Here is a 23,560-nt window from a genome sequence, read left to right on the forward strand (position 1 = left end):
CTTTTTTTTTTAAAGCTCTTTGTGTTGTAGAGTGGCTTTCTATAAAAACAGGGGTTTTTTTATTATCAATTAATCATTAGGTGATCGATAAGATTTGTCAACTTTAGTTTAACTCATTAATCGGTAACTTGCATCAATTTCTACAAATATATACAAACCTTGAATCATTGTCCTTGAAATGTGTTTAAGATATGTGAATACTTTTTCAAGATGGAAAATTCTCCCATCATAAGCGCACAAACCTCTATATACTGTTTGACAAAATAATACTAAAAAATAGGGAAACATATATATATACATTACTATTCTTCTTCTTCTATTTATTCTTCTTCTTCTTATTATTATTACACTGACCCATGATAGCTTGATTCCATTTCTGGAAGCAACTTGACACAACGTCTGCTGCATAAAGAACGATAGCCATACTTGGTAGAAAGAATTCAATAGAATGAATGTTTTGCAATCTTTTGACAGGTGATGATGATAGAGCATGCTCTTCTTGAAAGAAACAACACTGGGAAGAGGACTACTTATGAAAACTAGATGTGAGGTTGGCTGCTGCTTTTGTCTCCGGTCGGAGGGGAGTTATTGTGAAAAGATCGCACAGAAACCAGCTGGCCTGCTGCGTGCAGTTCCCTGTAGGGGCATCACTCTTCTGTGCTTGCCTGTGTGATATGGAGGGCTGGATTATATAAGTAAAATTATATAAGTAAAAATACCATAAAATTAATTAATTACATGTATAATAAAATGATCAGAAACATAATTGACTCACTACTAAATTTCTTACTGCATTAAATGATCAAATACATCAATATATCATTACATTATGAAAAATGCAATAAATAATCAAATGAAATGATTAAATCCATCTTTTTAAATAATGAACTTAAATAATAAAATGTCCTTTTAGAGAAAACTTTTATTTTAAAATATATTTAATTATTTCACCGTGTTTTTATTTATTTCATAGCTCCTGTGTGAGCACAGTTGTGAAATAATTTAAATTGTCAAACCCAGTCATCAAAGTCAGTGGACTTAAGTTGATCCTGTGAAATCGATTGCTTTGGTTTGGTGTCTGTGTCATGTTGCGTTCAAACATGGCGTCTCTGTCGTAGGATTTGAATGAGCTGAGCTGATGATGCATTTTAGACCAAGCCAGGGATTCAAAAGTTGGAATTTGTAGTAGATAAATTAAAACAGTTTCTCAAAGTCATTGGAATTATTTCTGCTCTCTAAAACCACCTCAAGCCCAAAGTGATCGCAAATGTACAAGAAGTACTTCAGCTACTTGAAACATTTGGACCGGGTGTTGCACCAAATTCTGTGACCAATCCTATTCTATGACCTCAGAGAGCGATTGCATGCATTTATTTGCATGTAAGTATTAATGACTTACATGGTTGCAGAATTTGGTATGACCCCTGGTATGGAGCAGCCGGGGTCTGACTCTGTGGAGTTCACTTTGGGGGTGCTGTGGTGGCGCAGGGGGAGAGGGCAAACAATATACTGAGGGTTAATGCTCGTGCCAGTAGTTGCAGGTTCGATTCCCGGCCTGGTGAAATTTGCTGCATGTCTTTCCCCTCTCTCGTAACCCCCTTTCTTGTCAAAGTACTTTCAAATAAAGGCCACTAGAGCCAACAAAACCTTTAAAAAACACATGCACTTTAAATATGTGTGCAACTGACGACAAAGCCAAGAAAAGCACATTTACGAACTGCCAATCACCAGAAATTATAGACAAAATGTACTAGATATTGAATGTATCTCTGCTTATTTATAAAGTGCTAGTATCAGGTCAGCTAAATAAGATGTGAAAAGGCTCCTGTACTTAATATACTCAGAGTAAATTGATTTATGATATTGCTCACGCAGGCAGGCCAAAACCAGAAAATATTCTGCATCTTCCCAAACACACAGACTCCAGTGTAAAAGCACTCAAGGTCTCAGGTCATTAATCAGTATACTCAATGTAATGTTTTCATTCACTTTAGATTTTTCATACATAACATCTCACTGTCTAAAGGACCACCACAGGAAGCATCAAGCTACATACTAATCAATCTTAAGCATCGCGGTTGGCAACTGTCTCCTCTTAAATACTCTGGGACCGCTGCTTGAGTTTGTTCTTCCCCGCAGCAGCTTTAAGAGACCGGACAAAGTTAACAGTATACCTGATTATTTGTTTCTGGAATTTCCTTCCGGAAAATGGGCCCTTGAACGATAAAGACAGACAAAACATCAAGTTCTAGCAGTTCTGTTTGAGAGCTTTACAGATACTTTATTACAAGATAAAATCAACTCCTCTGAGGGAGTTTATAATGTACATTTAATGAGAAAGAAATTGCCCCAAAAGGTGGAAAAGACACAGTGCCTCTTAGTAGTCCTTGTGTTTACTTACACTAAGATCACTGCATTTAAACAATGTGGAAAAACCCAGATGATAAATATCTTTGTGTGGTTCTAATAGGTTAACCCCCAACTTTTTGAGTTAGATGGAGGCGAACGTGTTAGTGTAACATTTCAAACACGCTGCTGCCTTGAGTGACATCATAGGAAAATCAAAATAAATATGCCAAGAAATCATTAGAAGTCTGAGTCATCCGTAGGAATAATTCCCAGATGCCAGAAGGTGCCACATTCATTTGTTCAAAAGTAAAATATGCAAGAACAAACACCACAGAAATGTCCACTGATCATACCGCTCAGGGAGGAGACAAGTTCTGTGCCAAAGATGTGCATGAGTTTTGGTGTTGAATGTGTATTATATCAACCAAATACCCAAGCAATTCACGACAGTTTGTTTCTTGCCACCTTCTATTTAAGGCTTGGCTTTTACAAATCACACATTAATCTTCAGCTATCCCATAGCCCTTTCTCCTCTTCAATAAAACCCTCAAAGACGATTATTAGCTAAAAAATTTAGCGCATAGCCCTCCTTACTGATTTAAATACGCTTTTTGCCACTGTCTCTTTTCTATTGATGATCTCAGCTCGACCCGAATGTGTCCTGCTCAAACATTAAAAATGAAAAATGATAAGATTGTGACATAGTCAACAATTTACAATGCAGATATACAATATAAATATGGCATTGGTGTTTTTACAGCTCAAAACATAAACCATCTGGCCTGGATATTGACTTTACAGGGTACACAGCGATCCACCAAGGTACTACACTACAATTCTGCTAACAAGCAGCCTTGACTGTTTTACTGAACAGCAAATAAGGCCAGGAGATATTGAAGGATGGCTGTAGAATATATGAGGAGGCCTAGCCAAAAATATCAACTCGAGATCCCGGCTGTTCTGCTGGAGGAATTTTATACAGACCTTTGTGGCTCGAAAGCTATAATTCATCCATGCTACCATTTTCCTTAAGATCTTCAGAGGACGGATAAATGTTGGAGATATACTTGGGATTTTAGGGGCGACTATATTTCCTTTTACAACATCCTCTATCCCGGCATGAGGTCGTACCAAAGGTAAGTGGCTATTCTGGGTCTGGACATGATAAAACAGTAGATGACATAACCCAAAATATCAGACTTTTCAAAACCTCTCACTGGGCCTCAAGCAACTTGGAATCTGTGCTTTTTCACTCTTCCTCTAGACTTTGGAACCTTGATTTCCAAGTTGACCTGAACCTTTGGTTTATGACGGGCAAAAAAAGGATGTAAAGTACCAAACATAAACACTTACATGACTGTATAATCTGTATGCGGCAGGATCAAATCCAATATTACCGATCAAAGAAAAATTATTTTGTAAAGTAGTGCAACTTCAACATGTGGCACTTCTTTACTGTTTGTGACTACTTCTACCGTTGCAGTGAACATTTTTTTTGGTTTTACTCCCAGACTTAAAGCCACTTTTATTGGATTTACGTCAAACGCTGCAACTTGGTTTACTTTGCTCAGGAAATCAGATTTTTTGTTGAACAAACATCCAGGTCTGGACAGAGGTCATTGTTTGTTTTTCATTGGCCACCCTGTTACAACCACCATTAAACTCACAACAGATTTTCAGATATTTTTGATTATGCAGCTTGGATCAGACTTGAAATACTCTGCGTTTATTTTGATCTGTCTCACTGACATTTTGTCCTAAACAACTTAATTGTATGACGATGTGAACAACTTCGAGAAAATCTGTTTCCTGGTAAAGTCTTGAGTCATGGTTTCATCTTCTGCCCTCCCAGCTTTTTGTGCTCTGTGAGGGGGGAATGACAATTTGCAGGAAGAACGTCTCCTGATTCTTGTTTTTCTCCTGTTTAGCCTTTCGGAGGGGACGGCTGGTGCGACACCATCAACAACCGGGCCTACTGCCAGTACGACGGAGGAGACTGCTGCTCGTCCACTCTCTCCACTCGAAAGGTATCGATTTCCCTCCCTTTTAACGCTGTCAGATGTCTCTTCCATCAGATTCTTAGGACAGAGTTTAGTATTCTGGAATCATTATGAAGCTTAGATGCTTAAGCTACATTCAGACTCAGATTCTTCCTGTTTACAGTTGTAGAAAAAAGTTGGTTTTGGCAGGAGTGCTGTGCTGCGGTGCAGGAGACCTCTGCTAAGCAAATAAACACGGATTCATGTTAGTTTCCTTTCTCCTGTTAGTACCTGTGGCTGTTTGGTCTGTTTAATGTGCTCAGAAACAACAGAGGGGACTTGGTCACATTGTAAAAACACAGATTTGCACCTATGTACAACTATGTACAACTCCCTGCTTCTGATTTTTATGTCATTAAAAGCTGCATAAGGAAACTAAGGGATATGAACTGACTGAAGAAGGTTTCCTTTATGGTTCAGGCATAATACGTTTTAGGAAACCACTGGATGTTTACTCACTAAAAAAAGTATCTCATTGCAGTAATTGTGCTTAATGGCTACTGCACCTATTGGGTGGCTAGGAGAAATGGTATGAATAATAATGAGTGAGTCCAGGTCAAGCAGCGCAGGAAACCACAAGCCATTTGTTCCCTCAGCTGCCCCTGGATAAACACATTTTTCTTCCTATTTTTCCATGCTTTCATGACAACGTCTCTCCCATGTGGACATTAGGGAAGTCCACACTCCTCCCCCAATACTTTTTTTCAAAAATACCCCCTCTTTGGCTACTGTACAACCACATATTCCCTCATTTGGGGGGCCCTGCCCGTTAATTCGTACGGCCTACAGTTGGCCGAACCTCCGCTGTCTCCTTCATGTCCGCAGCACGCCATGACTCACTGGCAGCTCCTTCCTCAGCCGAGCAGGAGTTCAGCGAGTCTGTAGCTGCCGTCATAATAAATGAGCTGCCAGACTGCCACTAACTGCTTTTATTTTACTGGAGTGCAGGGGGGAGGGCGTGGTATGGAACGGGGGGTTTTAAGTGTGGGAGCAGCTAGAGGTGTCTGACGCTCTGTGGTTTTCTCGGCCACTGTAAAACAGCAGCTCAGCAAGCGGGGGTCATATTTTGAGGAAGTAAGCTCAGTCGGCGGGAGAGTCGGCATCCTGACCGCGACTGCAGCGGAGGTACGGAGCAGGGGTTGGGACCGGAGGGGGGGTTAGTGGGTGTCTTTGCAAAAATTCACAGTTTGTATGGAGTCATGCAGGTGTGACAAATTACAGGCTTCAACACAGGATGGTCTATTTCCACCACTGGTACTCAAGAAAATTATGCACTGGGTTTCACTCCAGTTTGTTTAATTTTTGTTTCATACAAATCTCAAACACGCAGATGAGGAGCTAAAATTTCTACTACTGTGTCTTGGACAATGATTCTGTCCATCAAACCCTTCACATTTTGACACTTCACAAAAAAGAAAATTAAATGTGCCTACATTGGGATACTGGATGTGGTAAATCAACAAAGTAGTGTATGGATGCTTCAGTGCAGGCCCGGCCCAAGCCTCCAGTGGCCCTCTAGTTCTGCTAACAATGTGGACTGGCTGGAATCAGCAGTCTGATCATTAGATAATTAGATCATTAGATCATTAGATCGTTCACACACCTGCTATAAACTTGTTGCATCTCTGGCAGTGCTGTTTACATTATATACATGTATAATGTATAATTTATCAACGAGTTGATTTCTGAGCGCCGATGTCCTTAATTTTTCCTTTAAATTTGGATGAATCCATTTACTCTGATACCCTTAAATAGTTTAATTATATGCGAATTAAGAAATAGAATCCAGCTTTTTGATAATCAAACAAGATCACATGAACAGCAAACAAAGGATTTAGGTAAAAATTGTGGAGAATTTGAAAGCAGGGTCAGCTTATCAAAAATATCCTGAACTCTAAGCATCCCATTAAGCTCTGCTCAGTCTTATCATCTATGAATGGAAACGGTATGGCACAAAAGGCTTAGTTAAACATGGCCATAACGCCCTGGGTAACATTGAAGCCGCACAAATCCATCATTTGAAGGAGAAAATCTGCTGACAGTAGTAATGAGTTGCGAAATCCACAAATCAGGCCTACAGATAACGCGGTATATGTGAGAAAAAAAACACAAAATCTACACTGTGAAACTCAGTAATTGTGCTTAATGGCTACTGCACCTATTGGGTCTCACGATTCTTGTGGTGAGGAGGTTTCTCTTCAGTAGGGAACATTTCCGGAAAATGGAGCTTAATACAAGATAGTCCTGAAAAATGGTTTGCAGATGGAAAACACGTCTTCATAGACAAAGACGCTGAAAATATGGGCGGAGTTACAGGGTTAGATCAAAGTGCTAAATCGGTAAAATGGCCAGGCCCCAAAACACGTTTCAATCTGCAATAGGTGGTTCTACGAAATATCGAATCAGTGGAACTGAACAAAAATTGTACGTCAGACTTTTCCAATTTTTATCTGTAAAAACCTTCATAAAACACACTAAGGTTTGTTGTTGAAATCTGAAATGATGTGTAAAAGTTCAAGAAGTACAGTTTTTTGCGTTTTTTTTTTCAAAAGGTATTTTGTGTGCTCCAAGTTCCACGTTCTTCGACTTGTTAATAGGAATCTATGTGTGTGTGTCTGCCAAAGAGACAAAACAGCAAGGCTTGTTTGGTTCTCATTGCATGCAAAGCTGACTGCTTCTTATTGAAGCGCTCTCGTCATGTGTGCTCTATTTTTCAGTGTGTTGCAGTAAACAGTGGGAGGTATCTTTTACATGCTCTGAAACACCCAAATGACTTGGCTTTTGTTTGTGTGCATGAAGCAACAGAACCCCGTCCAAAGGTTGTTAGGAAGTTTCAAAAATGGAGTGCTCTTAGGCTTCCTAGAAGTTGGCATCCCTGAATCAGAATGAAACCGTTAGAGAAATATTTATCATGAGTGCCAACTCATCTTAGATGGCACTGCTGGGGCCTTCCTGCAGCTTGTTAAGAGCCCCCGGTGAAGCCGCCCCCCCGCCCGACTATCCCACTCTCTCGCACTCTGTAAAGCGGGCGCAATTAGCAGCGACGTTCGTTACCCTCCAACTCGTACTGCGCGCCGTCGTCATCGTTTTTTTTCTCCTCCCTCTGCCTCCCACTCCCCGTTTCTTTTTCCCAGTCTTCCTTCCACTCCTTTTCTCCGGGAGCAAATGTTTATATTCCTTGCAACAGACTGCTTCACGGGGCACCAGAGTTTATTTTGCAACCTGTGGTGATGGCTCGCTTCCTAGACGAGAGCGGGCAGCCTCTTGTTGTTGATTCCTAACATGTGTTCATCCGTTCATCTCCACGGCGGCGCGCTCCTCCCTCCTCCTCCTCCTCCTCCTCTCCCTCCTGAACGACCTACAAGTCTCTCTCGCTGTTCAAAGGCCAACATCTGATCATTTGATGTGCTCTTTATCTGCCTTCTGAGGGCCGTTTGAGCTCTCTTTGAAGCTGTGAGGAGAGGTGACGAGTACCGAGGGCGCTTACCTTTCAGCACCAGCACAATGCTGCGTGGTTGGGCCAAGCAAACGCGGTTTTTATTCTCTGGTTTTGCCATTCAGAGTTTTGCTCCTTGCAACAGTTGAAATGTAACAACTCAACTGGGAGGCCCTCTTAAAGTATTTCACAATACTTTCGCTTGTTTTGTTTTCCCCTATTTACAGGGCATCCACGCATTCTTAAAAAGCCTTAAATTCATTTATCTAGAATTACTGCCTTAAAATGTTTTAAATTCATTTAAGAAATGTTGGTTGGCATTAAATATGTTCATCACAAATCTTAAATGTTGTTGTGGTGGGACTATTTAATCTCATATTCTATGTTGGGTTTTGTTGTTCACACGTCTTTACTCACTGTGTCATGACTGAAGGTGATTAAGGCTACCTGTAACAAGCTGCCAAAATGTGCTTGCTAGCATATGGCTCATTAGCAGCTAGCATATGGCTCTCTAGCTAGCTAAGTGGTTAGCTAGAGAGTCATGTGCCAATTTCATTCTGTGAGAAGCACAAAGCTGCTGCCAAGAGACATAAAAAGACCCCAGCAATTTCACAGTTTTGGTCCCCTGCATTTCTTTTGTACATCGCTGTTGTGGTCGAGGTCTGGAATTTTATTCACAAGTCTTAAATTCAAGTAGGTGAAACTTACATAGACCTTGCATGTAGTTAAAAGACGCATGGTGCTGTGAGAAGGTTTTTGCCCCCATTCCTTAGAGCATTACATCACATTTAATGCTCCATGTCATCAGACAGGAATATACAGACAACCTGGGAAAATACAAAAAGCTGTTTTTAAATCATTATTTATTACGGAAAAAATCTATTCAAAACTCATAGTGGCACAACCTGGTAACATTCTCTTTGCAGGATTGTTGTAATTCTGGCCTTTTTTAAAGCTTTCAATTTTTATAAGTAGTGAAATTTGGACTTGCCCTCTGCTGCACAGATTATCTGTTTTTCCTGCACAGCCCAATTTGAGATGAGCTAAAGATTGGTTTGGATCACATTTTTCCCTTTGTGTAATCATTAAAAAAAATCTATTCAGATCTAGTTGGGCTATCTAATCTGATATTTAAATCCGTTTGCCTATCTGAAACGCTTGAGTGTGACAAAAAGGGAAAAACAGAAGACATCTGTAAGGAGGCACGCACCTTTCCAGAGAACAAGAGCTGCAGATCTGAATCTCTGCAGCAGGTCTGGGAATTCGATTAGCAGATCATTCTGTTTGTTTACCGACAGGTCATCCAGTTTGGAGCGGACTGCAGCGAGGACGAGTGCACTTGCCGTGATCCAGATGCCGAAGAAAACAAGAGCAAAGTAAAAACCTTGGACTGAAGAGGTGGAACCGGGGGAGGAATGCAATAAGATGCAGAGATGAAAGGAAGCTGAAGCTGTCTTAAGCAAAAGTCAAACTGCATCACATTCACCACGAGTAAAAAAAAAATCAGATGTGTAACATTTTTCACTACAAAGATTGTGACTGAATGCCATTTGTATTTTCTTGCTAAGCTGCATCCAATGAGTCATTACAGCGAATGACATCCAGACATGATACATTTCCTTGCTCCTAGCTAAGATGTAAGAGATTAGAAAAGGTTGTTTTGGAGATCAGAACCTAACACACCGCAGCCTCCTCCAGAAATAAAGTCATCATAATTGGATCAAATCACTTATGAATGAGCTCAAGTACGTTTCTGGTTCTGATTAGAGTTGGGCCGCTCCTCACGGCTGAAGGCTACTGGAGAAACACATGTAAAGACTAACGTGTATAGATCGTATATCTGCATCATCCAGTATATTCCACAAGGCCACCTATAAGTCAAACAGGTCATTGCTATATTTATATCACTGTTCACGTTACGTTATTGTGCTACTGTATTATGCAGCTGGGCTTCCCAAAGCGGCAGTACATGGACGTGTGTCTAGTTGCTCAATTATGACAGTTATTCTTAAGTCTAAATGAACATTGTGTAATTTCAGATATTGACTGTAAACACATTTATTATCCTCTCTATGCTCTTATCAGTACCACTGAAACAAATCTGCACATACGGTGAAGGTGAGATGAACTGAAGTGTCAGGCAGTCCATTCACTCAGCACAGACTTCATCCATATCCACACAGATTCTGGTGTCAGTCGCCAACCAATGAGGGAACAAATCAGTACATAGGATCAATTAAAGTATATTGTGATATTTTACTGTACTTTGTACTCAACATAATAAATTCCGACTTTATACAGACCTGAATCATGTCCTGTTTGACTGATTTCTCTGTTCATAAAGGGTTTTGGGTGATTCATGCAGTCATATTAGAATACTTTACGTAGCGCTCTTCTGACCCAAACAGTACGCATGTGAGCTGCTGGGAAACAATCTGCAAAGAATGACAGTCTTTACATTCTTTTACTTTTTTACATTTGTTTTGCTTGTACTTCCCTCCAGTAAAGTGAAATATCTAAAACATGCTTAATTCTTTCATAAGTGGTAAATAGACATATATGTCTCTATATCACTAATTGCTTACAGAAGTAACTTAAATTGTTAAAAAAAAAAGGAGAAGTTACAACACATCAAATGAACAGACCGCATCATGAAGACACAGAAACACAACAAACAGGTGAGGGATGCAATGGCAGAGATTAAAGTAGGATTGCCTTTTAAACCAGTGTTCATTCTTTGAACAATCTCACTCAGCAACACTTAATCTAGCATCTGGAAATGTAATAACTGCAAACCAACAAAAAGAGGCAGGTCGAGAATAGCGATCATTATCATCATCATATGTGAAACTGGAAAGCTGACTTGCTTATTGGCTGGCGTTCGCTAAACAGCAAGACCAAGAATGCTGATTGGCTGTAACCCACAAAGTGGAAATAAAAATTACTATTGATGCTAAGACAGTTTCCACTGGGCGTATTAATGCATATTAAGGTATATCTGGTGTGTAAACTATTAAAATAGAATGTTATCACAGTTTTTGGGATTTTAGCTACAAACACGAGGGGTCCACTGTCTAAAATCTCTACATTGCAAATTGGGGAGGGAGTAATGAGTCATAAAATGCTTTGTAGACCTCATCAAATTTTACATTAAATCTGGCAACAATTAACTGTCAGAACCTAGATCATTAGACATGATGCACACAAATCATACCCATTTTTCAAGGGTTATTTTATTTCAACAAAACATTTGGGCAGCAGTCTGAGCACTGAGGTCAGAACTGCAACAACAATTAGCAACACCAGTCTCAATACTGTCACAGAAAGCTGACAGTTAAACAGGAGCAGGATTATCTGTAGAGCACAAATTAAAGATTTGATAGACAAACCATTAGTGCTGTGAAAAACTTCATTGGTAAAGTGTCGCGTAGCCTCTTTTGCTTAAAGTAGCAAAGGTCAACATGAAAACTTCATGGGACACATGTTATAAACAGTATTTCATGCAGATCAGAAACATTTTCAAAGATAAAAATGAATTTCTGATTTTTATTTTTATGGTCCTTAATTTCACCCCAAACTGCTCCAAAAGTCAGTGTTCCCAAATTACAATCATATCACTCACAGGGACAAAATCAATGCATTAATCTTGCAAAAACTACAATACACAGCTTATATGTTGGTTCGTTAAGATATCGACTAAAGCACATCAATCCAGTAAAATATCACAAGGAGTATATTGTATATACAGGGGTAAAAGATTAAATTGTGATGTAATCATGTATTACTATCTATACAAAAATCTACAGGCATTTATTTTAGTATTCACATGTTAGATTTGTCAAAAAGGAGAAAAAAAATCTATTCCCGACATCAATCTTCGACATGGCCCTCAGACATATCATTAAAATTATAAACAAAGTCAAAGAAAAACACAAATTGTTTCAAACACAAAATGAGATGCTTTCCAGAACAAATCATTATATTTAAATGACAAACAAACAAATGTTTTTAAATATTAAGACACTGTTGTTTTGCAGCTTAAGTGTGGATGTTCTGCTAGTTAAAATTGATGTTGTTTGAACATTAAAAGGAATTAAGAAAATACTGTTTGAATTTTTTTTTTTCAAAAGTTACTACTGAAGTACGTCAACGCGGCTTGGCTTCGAGTTATTTCAAACAAATAGTTTACAACGATAAATAAGTATCAACACTACATTCAGGTTACATATATTGTTGCTAAAACTTTATGATAATGTTATGTACAGTGTAAACCTTTTTTTTTTTAAATCTCTAAAATAGCTCCACACTTCTTCCATGTCCTTTGTTTACTTTGTCTCTACCAGCATAGTTCAAAACAGAGGCCCCACCAAAAGAAGAAAATTCTGCCAAGTGACAAGTCAGGACAACACATGATGCACCACAGTGGATTAAGCCGTTGTTAAAATGCCTAATGATGCACCTATTACACAAATGCAAAGATATTCTAAGTATTTATTTCAATGAATTTTGATTAGTTTCATAGCCCGAAGCCGCAATATCTAACTTTTACAAAAGCTGCATGTACATGACAGTGTTTGACAGCACTAAGCTCCTCCTCCTGGCTCTGATTGGTTGTTTTTGACCGAGCGGTGTATTTCTGCAGGTAGCAGTACAACCGCAGACTTCCTGTCTTATACTGTCACAACATCGTGGCAATTTCAACAAACACATACAAAGAAAATTTTTTATAAAAGTTACATGCTGCAGCTTTAAAGCTAATGAAGTCCAAAGACTGGAAAATCAAACTACTATTTTATAAAATAAAATAAAATAAATTATATTATGTCTCACATAATAACGGGGAAAATGTTGACTTGAAAATAACCCAGCAAGAAGCTGCGGGATACAGCGACAAATCAGGACAATATCAGACATACTGATACATACAAGAGGCCATATTATTATTGGAGCAATCAGTGGATGAAAAATATATGATGATAAAATGTGAAGAAAACAACGAGGATAATAAAAGGGGATGATGAAGCAATGCCAAGCAGAAACAGAAAGATGATGGGACAATTTAAAGACACGTACTGGAGCAACCTGGACTTCCTTAGCAGAGCCAAAGGCAGAGTGCATTCATGTCACACCTCACCAGCTATTGAATGCATTCACTGTATGGTACATGGACAGACATTTTTACATTTCGCTTTTAACATTTCACTGCTCTTATGTCATTTTCCAATCTGCTAAGCAAACACATTTGGGAATTTCATCATCATAAAAATGAACATCGAATTTATTTGTTTCAATTTTCAAATTGAGTTACTGAAATAAAGAAACGTTTTGATGATGTACTAATGTATTAAGATGCATATGTACAATACTCTACATTAATGTCTCAAGTGTGACAGCTCAAAGAAAAATTAACTTGGCTGTTTTGCAGATAAAAGGAAAGCCACAAGGTAATATAAATAAAAGTGGTTTATTTATCTCATTATTTGGTAGGTGCTAGCCAACAGCAACACTTTAATTTGGATCAAGTTAGAGAATTGTACTTGATGAAAGCTGTTGTCTTAAGAGGATTTAATATAAACCACATAACAGTGTGGATCTAAGTTCAAACTTGTCGAGGCCACTGTTGCTATTCCTTTAATTTAAAATAGATTTCTTTCATTTTAACTTTTCATTCGAATAGAGAAGTGATGTTTACAGGTGCTGCAGAGCAGTGCTAATGACAGCTAATGTTATTAGTGCTTTGTGTCTGAGTATCATGAAAGGTAAAATGAGAAGATTTCGTTTCAAATAACGTGGAGCACTTAGAAATGAGATGTGAATCTCAGCTGCCTTGCCAGCTGTATTTAAAATCTGTGTTTTCTTGGGAAACTGTGAGGAAATGGTGCTGCTCCTTTTGATACTCAAACCTCTAGAGCTCCTTGGGCTCTCCGTAGTCGTTGTACATGACAGTGAGTGTCTGTTCGTCACAGGCCTTGTGTACGTCCTGGCCCATCTCGGACCAGTTGAGCCCAAAGGCTTTGGTGTCGGTGTAACGGCAGGACAGGAACTTGAGGGACATCCGGCGAAGGCCGATCTTTGGCTCCTGCAGGAGGCCCTTACACCACAGAGAGAGTTCGTCCAGCTGGGAGAGGATGAGGCCCGCCTTCCTGTTGGGGCAAACAACATGGAGGCTTCAAAAGCACGTCTGACAACACACGACGGGCCAAAAATACTCAACAATAAACGATTTAATCATTTATTTATTCTGGCCTTCAGCTAATGGAATAAATGTAAATTTGAGGGTATTTGCCTTTTTAACCAGTGGAAGTACCTGATTTCATCTGTATATGCAAGTTTGACTGTTTAAGCTAAATTACTGAAATAAACTTTATGATAAAGACATTAGGAAGCAACTGGGGCAGACAAAAATCCCCCAAAACATCTGGTTTCATGTGCTGCCAAGCTGCCGACAGGCTGAAACTCACGTTGGTTCGTTAAGACAGTTCATCCATCATTCTGCGTCCCTGATGCTGGTTTATGAAGACATGGCTGTCTTCGTACAACCTGAGACTAGCGTATCGACCGCCGCTTCCTCCCTGACGCCGCTCACTGGGCAAGCTGTACAGTCGGGGACACTTTCCAATTTCCACCCTAAGCTCATTCCGGCAGGCTAAAGGTCCGAGTGGGAGAAATTGCAGCAACTAGTGGAAAATGAATGAAAAGCTACATTTCTAGTGGTAAGCGAAGAGCTGGCCGTGTGAAACCCAACAGCACTAACGCCAAGGGGACTCTATGAAATGCTTGAAATTGTCGTGTGGCCAAACCAGGGCAGCTGTAAAATCATCTCCTGTGGAAACATGATACACAGAGTTCACATAAAGACATCTCACAAGACTCCAGGCACAATAAATAACCATTAAACCTGATGCAGTCTTTTTTGGCCCGCGTGGCGAACTCTTGTCAGGTGTTTGTCTAAGGTCAGGAAATGGCAGCGAGAGGAGATTTCTTTCATTCCATGCACAGTTTCTTCTTTTTGTGCAGCCAAATTACTAATTCCACATTGCAACATTTCCACTTTGTCAAGCCACAAGCCAGCGGGGCGCGCCAGAGCCACCAGACGTGCAACACATCAAGACACTGAGCAGCGCAATGCAGCTCGCAATATGAAGATATGCACTGAGGTCACATACAGCGCTTTGGAAAATAAAACACACTCTCTCCACTTCAGTTTTTTCATTTTTTCTCACATTCCCACCAAAACTTAGTATGTTGTGACTACTTATAAAAAGGAAAGCAAATGCTGGTTTATTCAGATGTTTTAACCGAAAGTAAAAGCATGGTATACTGTGTGACATTTCTTTTGATCATTCTTCTCTGCTACATGTCACATCGTCGGTTAGATCGGATCACGTGTCCATGAACCTTTTAAGTCACGGCACAGATCCTGAAATGTACTTTGTTCTGGCCTTTGACTGGGCAGTTCAATGACATAAATATTCTTTGACCCAAGTCATTCCATTGTAGCCGCGACCTAAAAGATGCCACCTTGCTGCTTTTGATAAATGTTCTTCTCTTCTTGCTGAAGAAAATCTCCACACAGGTAGCTTCAATCAAACCTACCATATCGCCCAAAAAATCTCAAAAATCTTTGACTGAAATGGAAGTTTAGACGTTCATCTACAATTCTCTCTTTTTTTTTGACAAGAGGTTGACCTGCAATCTAAAGGGAAGATGGAATATATTCTGAAGCAAGCCTCTTATTTCATTTTTAGAGCAAACACAAGAGATTTAGTGAAGACATCTTTCAGAAAATGAGCAGGAGCGAAATCTGAAGGCCGATTTGTCGGCTGTAGCGTTTTAACTAGAGGGAGGAAAAGGACATTGGCTCAAGCTCGTCAAAACCAGCGATGCTTTTGCGAAGAGCAAGACCTGAATCGGTGGAAACAGGGCCGAGTGATTTTGGTCCGAGAGAGGAAAAAAAACAACAACTTTACAGTGAAAGGGTAACGGTTATTTGCGGGGTTTCCTTTAAAAGCTAAACAGAACCAGAGGCTGGTGAATGTTATCAGAGACTAGAGAAGACATGAACTCCATTTTAGCAGCTTCAACAACTCTCTGATATGTAGAAAGGTAGCAAAGGTGGATTTCTTTGTACATGAAGCTCATCTTTTTTCCCACTTTTACTCAACCAGCCGACGGTCGCGACGCGGGGCATGGATGGAGTCATTCAACCGTGTTTCTGCGTTCCCCTTGTTCTGAAAGGTGGAACCGAGTCTCAAATACCAGCACTCAGCAAACTGAAAGGAGATGAAAACTCCTGGGCATTATAAACTCTACCGCTATCCACTGTGAGACACGGCTGGAAGACGATGAACACAAACATTCAGACGAATGTGCGGTCGCATCAGTTCAAGACCAGCGTTTGGTGCTACTGTATCCGCTTGCTGCTAATGTTCAAAGTGGGCAGCCTGAGCACTTAAAACTAAAAGAACAACCTCAAACTGCATCACTCCGTACAGTAATACACGAGATATGTTCTGGTTTGGATGAAAGCTTGATCTGGATCTGAACTCTGTTGTGGAATAAAAGCAGACATCAGAAGTGAGCGAGAAAAGATGGCTTTTATTTATAAGCGGTGTCTGCCAGTCACTGTGGCAAGCTAATATCCGCTTGTCAAACTCACACTCGCATGATAACCTGCAATTTTTTAAATTTTTTTTTTTAGTTTTTCTTCCCCCCACTTTTGGATTTTGCTGAGGACGGCATGGTGGCGTGTTGGGTAACAGTGTCAAAAAAACCCAAAAACTGTTTAGATCTCAGCTGGGGATTTTCTTTGAGGGCCACTGGACCGTTTCTACAGGTACTCCAGCTTCCTACTGCAGCACAAAACCACGACTAGTGACTGAATCTCAGCTGTATTTGTGTGAACAGCAATTTGCCTGTGTTGACCTGGTCCTCTATCCACATGGTCACTTCAGTTATTAAAGTGACCATACAATTGATTGTTTGATTGTATCTACTAGCAAATTCTGCAATTCATATTTGATCCAGTGAGTCACTTGAAGACACAACTTAATAATGTTTAAATACATCTTTAGCTTTAGGTGTGCTTTATGTCCCGGCAGATAAAGAAGATGACTGTAACAGTGCTTGCCAGTCACGTTGGGACTGTCGCTCGTATAGTTTTTCCTTTTTATGATCCCAATACTATACCACAGATTTCAGCGGTCTGAGGAAACTGGGATAATTATTTGCTTTAAATGAACAAAAAAAAAAAAAATTGTGGTTTGTTATGCTTTCATTTGTCAGGAGGTCACAGAAACACTCAAAAATAGCAACGGTTGTCATCATAAATCCTTGTGCATGTATAGAAGCGGAAAATATTTGTGTGGCTGATAAAGTACAGACCTAAATATATATATATATATATATATATATATATATATATATATATATATATATATATATATATAACTAGGCCTAAAATTTCATGCAATTTTGACTCCAGAAAATAATAGAGTAGGGATCTGTCCTCTGTGCACAACACGAATCTCCTGTTCCACCACATCCTAAAGGTGCTCGATTGCATAACGGTGGAGGTCGTCGGAGTACAAGCAACTCATTGTCGCGTTCAAGAAACCCGCTGGAGATCATGGCAGCTTTGTGACATGCTGCATTAATCTTCTGGAAGCAGCTGTCAGACTTCTGAGCTGCTGCCACGAGGTCGGTTCATTTATCATCGCTGTTAACAACCAATTGGACAAATGCAACCAATGAAGTTGACAACGCGGAATCCGGACCTCCTGTCTGGATGCAGTACCGGTGGAGAAACCTCAACAGTACGCCTCGGTATGAATGATGGAATATTTTTATTAGGCAGTCGAGTATATAAATAATTCTACATTCTTGTCGACTCGTTTCTATAGTAGAAACCAATCAATCACAGCTGAACTAACAGGTAGGAGGCACGTTGTGCGTTGACTTTGTGGGCGTTCCGGTCCTTCATTTGGCTTTGCAAAGTCTAAAAGCAAAGCAAACAGTCCGGCTGTGATTATGATTGGGATTTTTTTGAAACCGTTTCCAGCCATAACAACATTTATTAATGTCGGTTTAGCTGATTAGAGAGATTGCAAACCAACAACAGAAAGAAAATAAGCAATAAAATATCAAGTATGTTTCAATTTATCAAGGCCAGAGAGTCCAACCAAGGACACGATCCGAGCCGAAACAAGCAGGGTTGAGGATTTTCTTTCAGCCCTCCCAAAAGCATCTCAGCCAACTATAAAATAATAGATGCTCCCTTGGCGATGACAAGCTCTGGCCCTCGCAGGAGCTTCAGAGACGCTACGGTTTGGGTTAAAAACATCATGCAGTCTTGTCAGTGAGATTTGATTCGGTTTTTCTTTTGGCATATCTAAATATCTGAAACAACAATGAAACAGCCCACATTTTTTCTTTTTATTTCTTTGTAAATAATGCTCACGTTTGTTTATAGCAATGTACATTGAGTCAGTCTGTGCTAAATCTTTGCTATCTATATTTGGACTTGCTGATGCAAAATCTGTTGTCCTTATCATTGTTCCTGGCATAAAACTTAGGATTTCTTTGAATAACACTTGAGTGGACACTAGAAGATGAAACTTATCCCCTGTGCATGAGGCAATATTCCTGTTTACTCTCTGTAGTACGTCAAATATTTGCTGGTTCAATGAAGAACTAAGCAAGAAGATGTCGCTGAAGATCTTTAGGAAAACACCCACTAGTAATTAACAAAATTTGACATTTTTAAACATCAGATTAAACATAAAAATGGTGACAAACCAGGATGAAAACTAACTACAAATAATTGCGTTCTATACGTGTGTCCAGTACATCATAATTCACATCCTACTGAACTCAAACGATAAGCCTACATGCACTCAGGAGAACCATTGCTTTACTCACGCCTTTATCATTATTGAGTGCAAATGTGTTCAAGATAACAGCCAGTATTATTTTTACCAGACATGCAAACATTTTGCAACTCGCACGTTATCATCTCATTTGGCAAATCTTTTGTTGCCTGACTCCAGACAACAAAAGAAAAGTCAGTTTTATTAACTAAGCCGACTATTTATTCTATTTTCCTCCAAGTATGTAACGCTGCTTTGGTCAGTGTACTGTGTACTGTGACTGCAACGTGGTTTCAGGAAATATAAGCTACTCTAAGTGCAAAGTTAGAGTTAGACTGGTAACAGATGAGGCCTGTTAATAGTGCAGGCCTCATCTCCCTTTGTATGGACTGCAATTAAATTAGATTTTGAGGTCAGCTGGAATTGAAAAAGATTTTCCAAGTAGTGATTCAAGTGATATTTAAGCAAATTTCTGGACTTATAAGATCTGATCATCATGAAGCTCCTCAGATCTTATAATTTGGCTGCCTGGCGGCTCCTTCTGTACCTGAACGACGTCCTTCTTCTCTACGCCGTCATAAAATCTTCCGTTTTTTTTATATCATTTTTTTAATACCTGCTGCTGCGTTGTTTATTCACGTTTCACTGAATCCACTTGACTTGTTTGAAATTCATCATACGTGGTGAGGTTCGCATTTACGAACCTATGATGCTGAAAGGCGTTATTTTATTTTTTTATGGTGACTGATAACAGCGCTGGAACCCCGGCGTGTCATCAATCTCCTCCCTTACGTGTCTGCAGTCAAACTGTGAGGCTATTTTTTTTTTTTTTGTCTTCTTGGCAATCATACACGGTATTTGAGCTTTCGGTTTATTAGTAATCTTCAGACATGACCTAAAAATGAATAAGCAATGAGTCTACAGAGGAAACATCTCAGTCTACTGAGGAAAAAGAAGCTATTTTGTCTTAGTCTTCTCATCCTTTCCAGGTAAGAATGGTTGCCACTCTATCACTAAGGCGCTTTGCTGGGGAAAATGCTGATGCGGCGTCGAAAGAATTTCTGAGGATTTACATCAGCTCGCCTCTTTCAGCAATTGCTGTAAACAAGCTTAAGATAAGATAAAATAAGACGCTAACTGCCTCTGTGATATTTTCAAAAATCTTCACCTTTCTTTCGCACTTTATATTTTATTTTCCACACTTATTTCTAAAAAAAAAACAAACAAAAAAACAGGAAATAAACAGATTATTAGATCTTACGACAAAAAATACCTTTGGAAATCGCATAAATTTCTGTTTCCAGACAGGTCAGATCTGTAGGATGAGGTGGTGTAGATTTGGACCATATCCATGTAAAAAAAATCTTGACAGCTTCATCAGTGGTTAGGAAACTGATGTGTGTTTCGTACTGCATGAGAATAAATGTTGCTAATTTAGGAATTTAGGTCCTTCGATGTTTGCAGCAAGATACTGCGCATCCTTTATGACCTTGTGGTGGTGAACATAATCTCTTCTGCCATCGTCTGTTCGGGTAGCGGCATCAGAACCAAGGGCACAAAACGGCTAAACGACCCGTTAAAGAAGGTTGATTCTGCTGTGGAGCCGCAGGAGATTGATGTGCAAAGAAGGAACCTTCATAAAAATCAAGAAAATTATGGACGACCCTGAGCATCTTCAGAGTGCCTGATCAAAGGCTTTTTCAGAACCGCTGTAATACAGACCACTACCATCACCATCTTTCCACAGCCATCACCATCTTCAATAAATCTTTGAAGTGGCTTGGACAACATGAGTTTAATATGGGATTAATAAAGTTTTTTCATTTTTTTATTTAAATGCCTGAATTGAATTCGCATAGCTACACTACCAGAGTTCAAGCTGATCTCAGGATTTCTTTGTTGTTTTTTTGTTTTTTTTCTCCAGAATGGGGCGCGCATCAGTTGCGGATGCTGTAGAAGCCAGAAACATTGCATGACTAATAAATTTGCTAAAAATGCTTTTGGCAGTATTTTGGTCCTGACTCGAGTCCAAACATTTATCTGCTGCATTTGTTTTTCACAGCAGTGAAATAATGTCAGAGTCATTAAGAGACTGACACCGTGGGGTGCTTGTACGCAGTGAAACAGTGAGGCCATTAACCTCTCATCTGGCCTGCCTGCTTGTTAAAAAATAACCATGTGTAGCATTAAGTCGTTTCTCCCAGCGAATAGGGAAAGTCTAATGCACATTTGATGACTTGGCTGAGCTGAAACATGTTTATGCTTCCTTAGTTTGTTGTCAGGCCTTACCTTGAATGCACTCCTCCGGGGTGCTTGTATTAACATTAATCACTGCTCCCTTTAACCAAATTGCGGGGTTGTTAATCTAAGTGCATTTTAATGGAACACTTCAGAGGAAACTCCCTCTGCTACATTAACCTTTTCCAACATGGTTCCTATTAAAAAAACAAGCTTTCATTTCAGAGTGAGGGAACCCACAGAAGCAGAGAGAAACAAAGAATTAGGGGAGCTTTCGCTAATCAGATTCACCTGCCAAAGTCTGTTTATTAGTGGATTTTATGTCCAACACATGACTCTGTTTAGGAAGCATAATGCGGCGCTTTCACGTTCGCAGTGTTTGTTTGCGCTTTACGACCGAGGCGCACTGAGACTTGTCCTGGCTGGATGCTGCTTCAGTAAGAACAGTGATGTCACAGAATCTGTTTTCTAGCCCGTTTGACAGAGCTTCCTCCTCACGCGTCAATTCGCACAGACAGCGGTCACGAAGACGCAGGGACATCTGCACAGTGTCGAGGATCAAAACAAAGAGTCGGACGCAGCACGGCTTTGAATGAGCTGATGTAATGGAGAGCTGACCGTCGGTGGGGTATGTTTGTAATAACGCTGGAACGAATTACAGCTCGCTTTGAAAAATGAAAGGGAAATGCTTCGGTTCAGATAGGATTACCTCTGTTTTTGTTCTGTTTGGATCTTGGTCTTGATTTTGAAAAAAAAAAAAAAGCAAAGAAATCAGATTTTTGTTTGAAACACACACTGGATCTTGTGCGAGCTGATATTTAGCATTATGACACTTCTTCAAGACCCTGATGAGCGTTCAGACGTAATGAACAAAAACCAAGTTGTGTACAACCAGGTTCCAGTAACCCTTAAACTCATTCCTGTTGTTAGGATCAATCTTTTCTCTGGGACTTTATGTGGCAGACCAGCAGTAAAGAAGCACACAGTTGTGTGGCAGAAGTAAAAGGATCATTTTATTTTTCTTTCTGTATTTTTTTTTTTACAAATGAGAAATCTGAAAAATGTGGCATGCATTGGTATCCAGACCCTTATGGTCAAATGTCAAATATTTTTCTGGCATTAACAGGTTTTCCCTCCAATCATTGTTTCATCAGCTCAGCTTCCTTGGGGATGGTGTGTTCAGATATTAGTTTCACATGTAAGTCAGAAAGTTCATTTTTGGTCTCATCTGTCAAAGCACCTTCTTCTTGCGCACATGGCTTGTGTCAAACTACAAACAAGAATGTATTCTTGCCAGGACGAGGATGTCTTGATTAATTTGCGGTTGTATTTCCATTGCTTAACAACGACGTGAATGTGAGATATTAAACATTTGGGATATTGTTTTAGAACTTAAACCCCACATTAGCCTCTCCACAACATTTATCCCTGGCTTGTCTTGTATGGATCTTGGTTTATATGATGCCATTTGTCCAGCAAATTTCTCACTCCTTTTATGACTTGGGTGAGTTCAGGAAGCATTTGATTTTATTTATGGGCATCAGGGAATCGAGGTTTGAGTACAAATCCATGCAAGACTTATTTTTGTGGAAAAGGAAACTTTTTCAAACACCACAAGACATTTCTCTTCTCCTATTCTGATTTGTCATGTCTCATAAAATCTCAATACAATATTTTGAAGTCAGTGATTCTAATGTGACGCCACATTGTGACAATTCATTATTTAGGAGAACGTACTTTATGTATTAGCAGCACATGTCATCCAAATTACATTGGAAAGTGCTCTTCAGCAGCAGAATGTTACATTTACATTAACTTTACTGTGTGGCCAAGAGGCCTGGTGTTGTGCTGACCTTCCCCTGGATATCCAGTAGATGCTCTTCCTGAATTGTGTTAGCTCCGTTAACTATTGTCAGGATAAAAAATTTAAGTAAATACGTGTGGGGGGTAGAGTAGTTAGACTTAGATGAGGTCTGCAGATGTCAAATCTGAAGAAAGTTCAACAAAATCAACTGCATGTTTAACTTCTGGAATCAGGCGATTCAGTGTTTAAGGTTTACGCAGTTCTAGGATTCAATGGCTCATAGCATCGTTTGAGGATTAGCGGCACTGAAACCTCACTTCAGAGCAGAGCTTTCACCAAACTGTGATCCAACACAGACGCTTGTCAAGTTGCCACATTTCTTGGCCAATCTCCTTGGCGGCGAGTTATGCTGTTACTGTTCAAGGCATCGTTAGTGTCAACTGCACCACTCAGTGTGACAGTTTAGTTTGTGGGAGGGCAACTCATGGAAGAAAACAAAACAAAACAAAACAAAAAAAAGATTTTTTGACTACAGTCTACGCGTTAATACAAAGACTCAGTTTTTAGGTATTCTTCAAAAGTCCGGCTCAAGGCAGATCCACACCACTTTGCATAGTTTCTGTTCTACTCACATACATGTTCTACTCACAGTGTTATCAATCAAGTTGAAGTTGATCACCAATTTACTGGTAGGAATGCAGTATGTCTAATCTGTTTTGTGTCAGAGAAGTGGACATTTAAAAAAACATAACACGGGGGCCCCTCAATGGGCTGCCACCTTATTGTAGTGGAAAGGTTTGAGGGTCTTGATGATCCTAGAAGATAA

At 39.7% G+C, this 23,560-nt stretch overlaps 2 protein-coding genes across 5 annotated transcripts in view; one reads left to right on the forward strand and one right to left on the reverse strand.

Moving 5' to 3' along the window:
• The window catches only part of pappa2 (pappalysin 2), a 65,578-nt gene extending 55,446 nt beyond the window's left edge, over positions 1-10,132 (forward strand). Inside the window, exons 26-27 of the mRNA XM_055033384.1 lie at positions 4,278-4,376; positions 9,123-10,132. Of these exons, the coding sequence (XP_054889359.1) occupies positions 4,278-4,376; positions 9,123-9,218 (195 nt within the window). The 3' untranslated portion in view covers positions 9,219-10,132. The remainder of the gene's footprint in view (positions 1-4,277; positions 4,377-9,122) is intronic.
• Positions 10,133-11,037: 905 nt separating this feature from the next.
• astn1 (astrotactin 1) overlaps positions 11,038-23,560 on the reverse strand; it is a 333,499-nt gene continuing 320,976 nt past the window's right edge. For all 4 annotated transcript variants that reach the window (XM_055032916.1, XM_055032915.1, XM_055032914.1 and 1 more), the window contains one exon: positions 11,038-13,967. In XM_055032916.1, the coding sequence (XP_054888891.1) occupies positions 13,730-13,967 (238 nt within the window). In that variant the 3' untranslated portion in view covers positions 11,038-13,729. The remainder of the gene's footprint in view (positions 13,968-23,560) is intronic.

The sequence above is a fragment of the Poeciliopsis prolifica genome, unplaced genomic scaffold (genome assembly GCF_027474105.1).
Source record: "Poeciliopsis prolifica strain line A6 unplaced genomic scaffold, Auburn_PproV2 SCAFFOLD008, whole genome shotgun sequence".
NCBI lineage: Eukaryota > Metazoa > Chordata > Actinopteri > Cyprinodontiformes > Poeciliidae > Poeciliopsis > Poeciliopsis prolifica.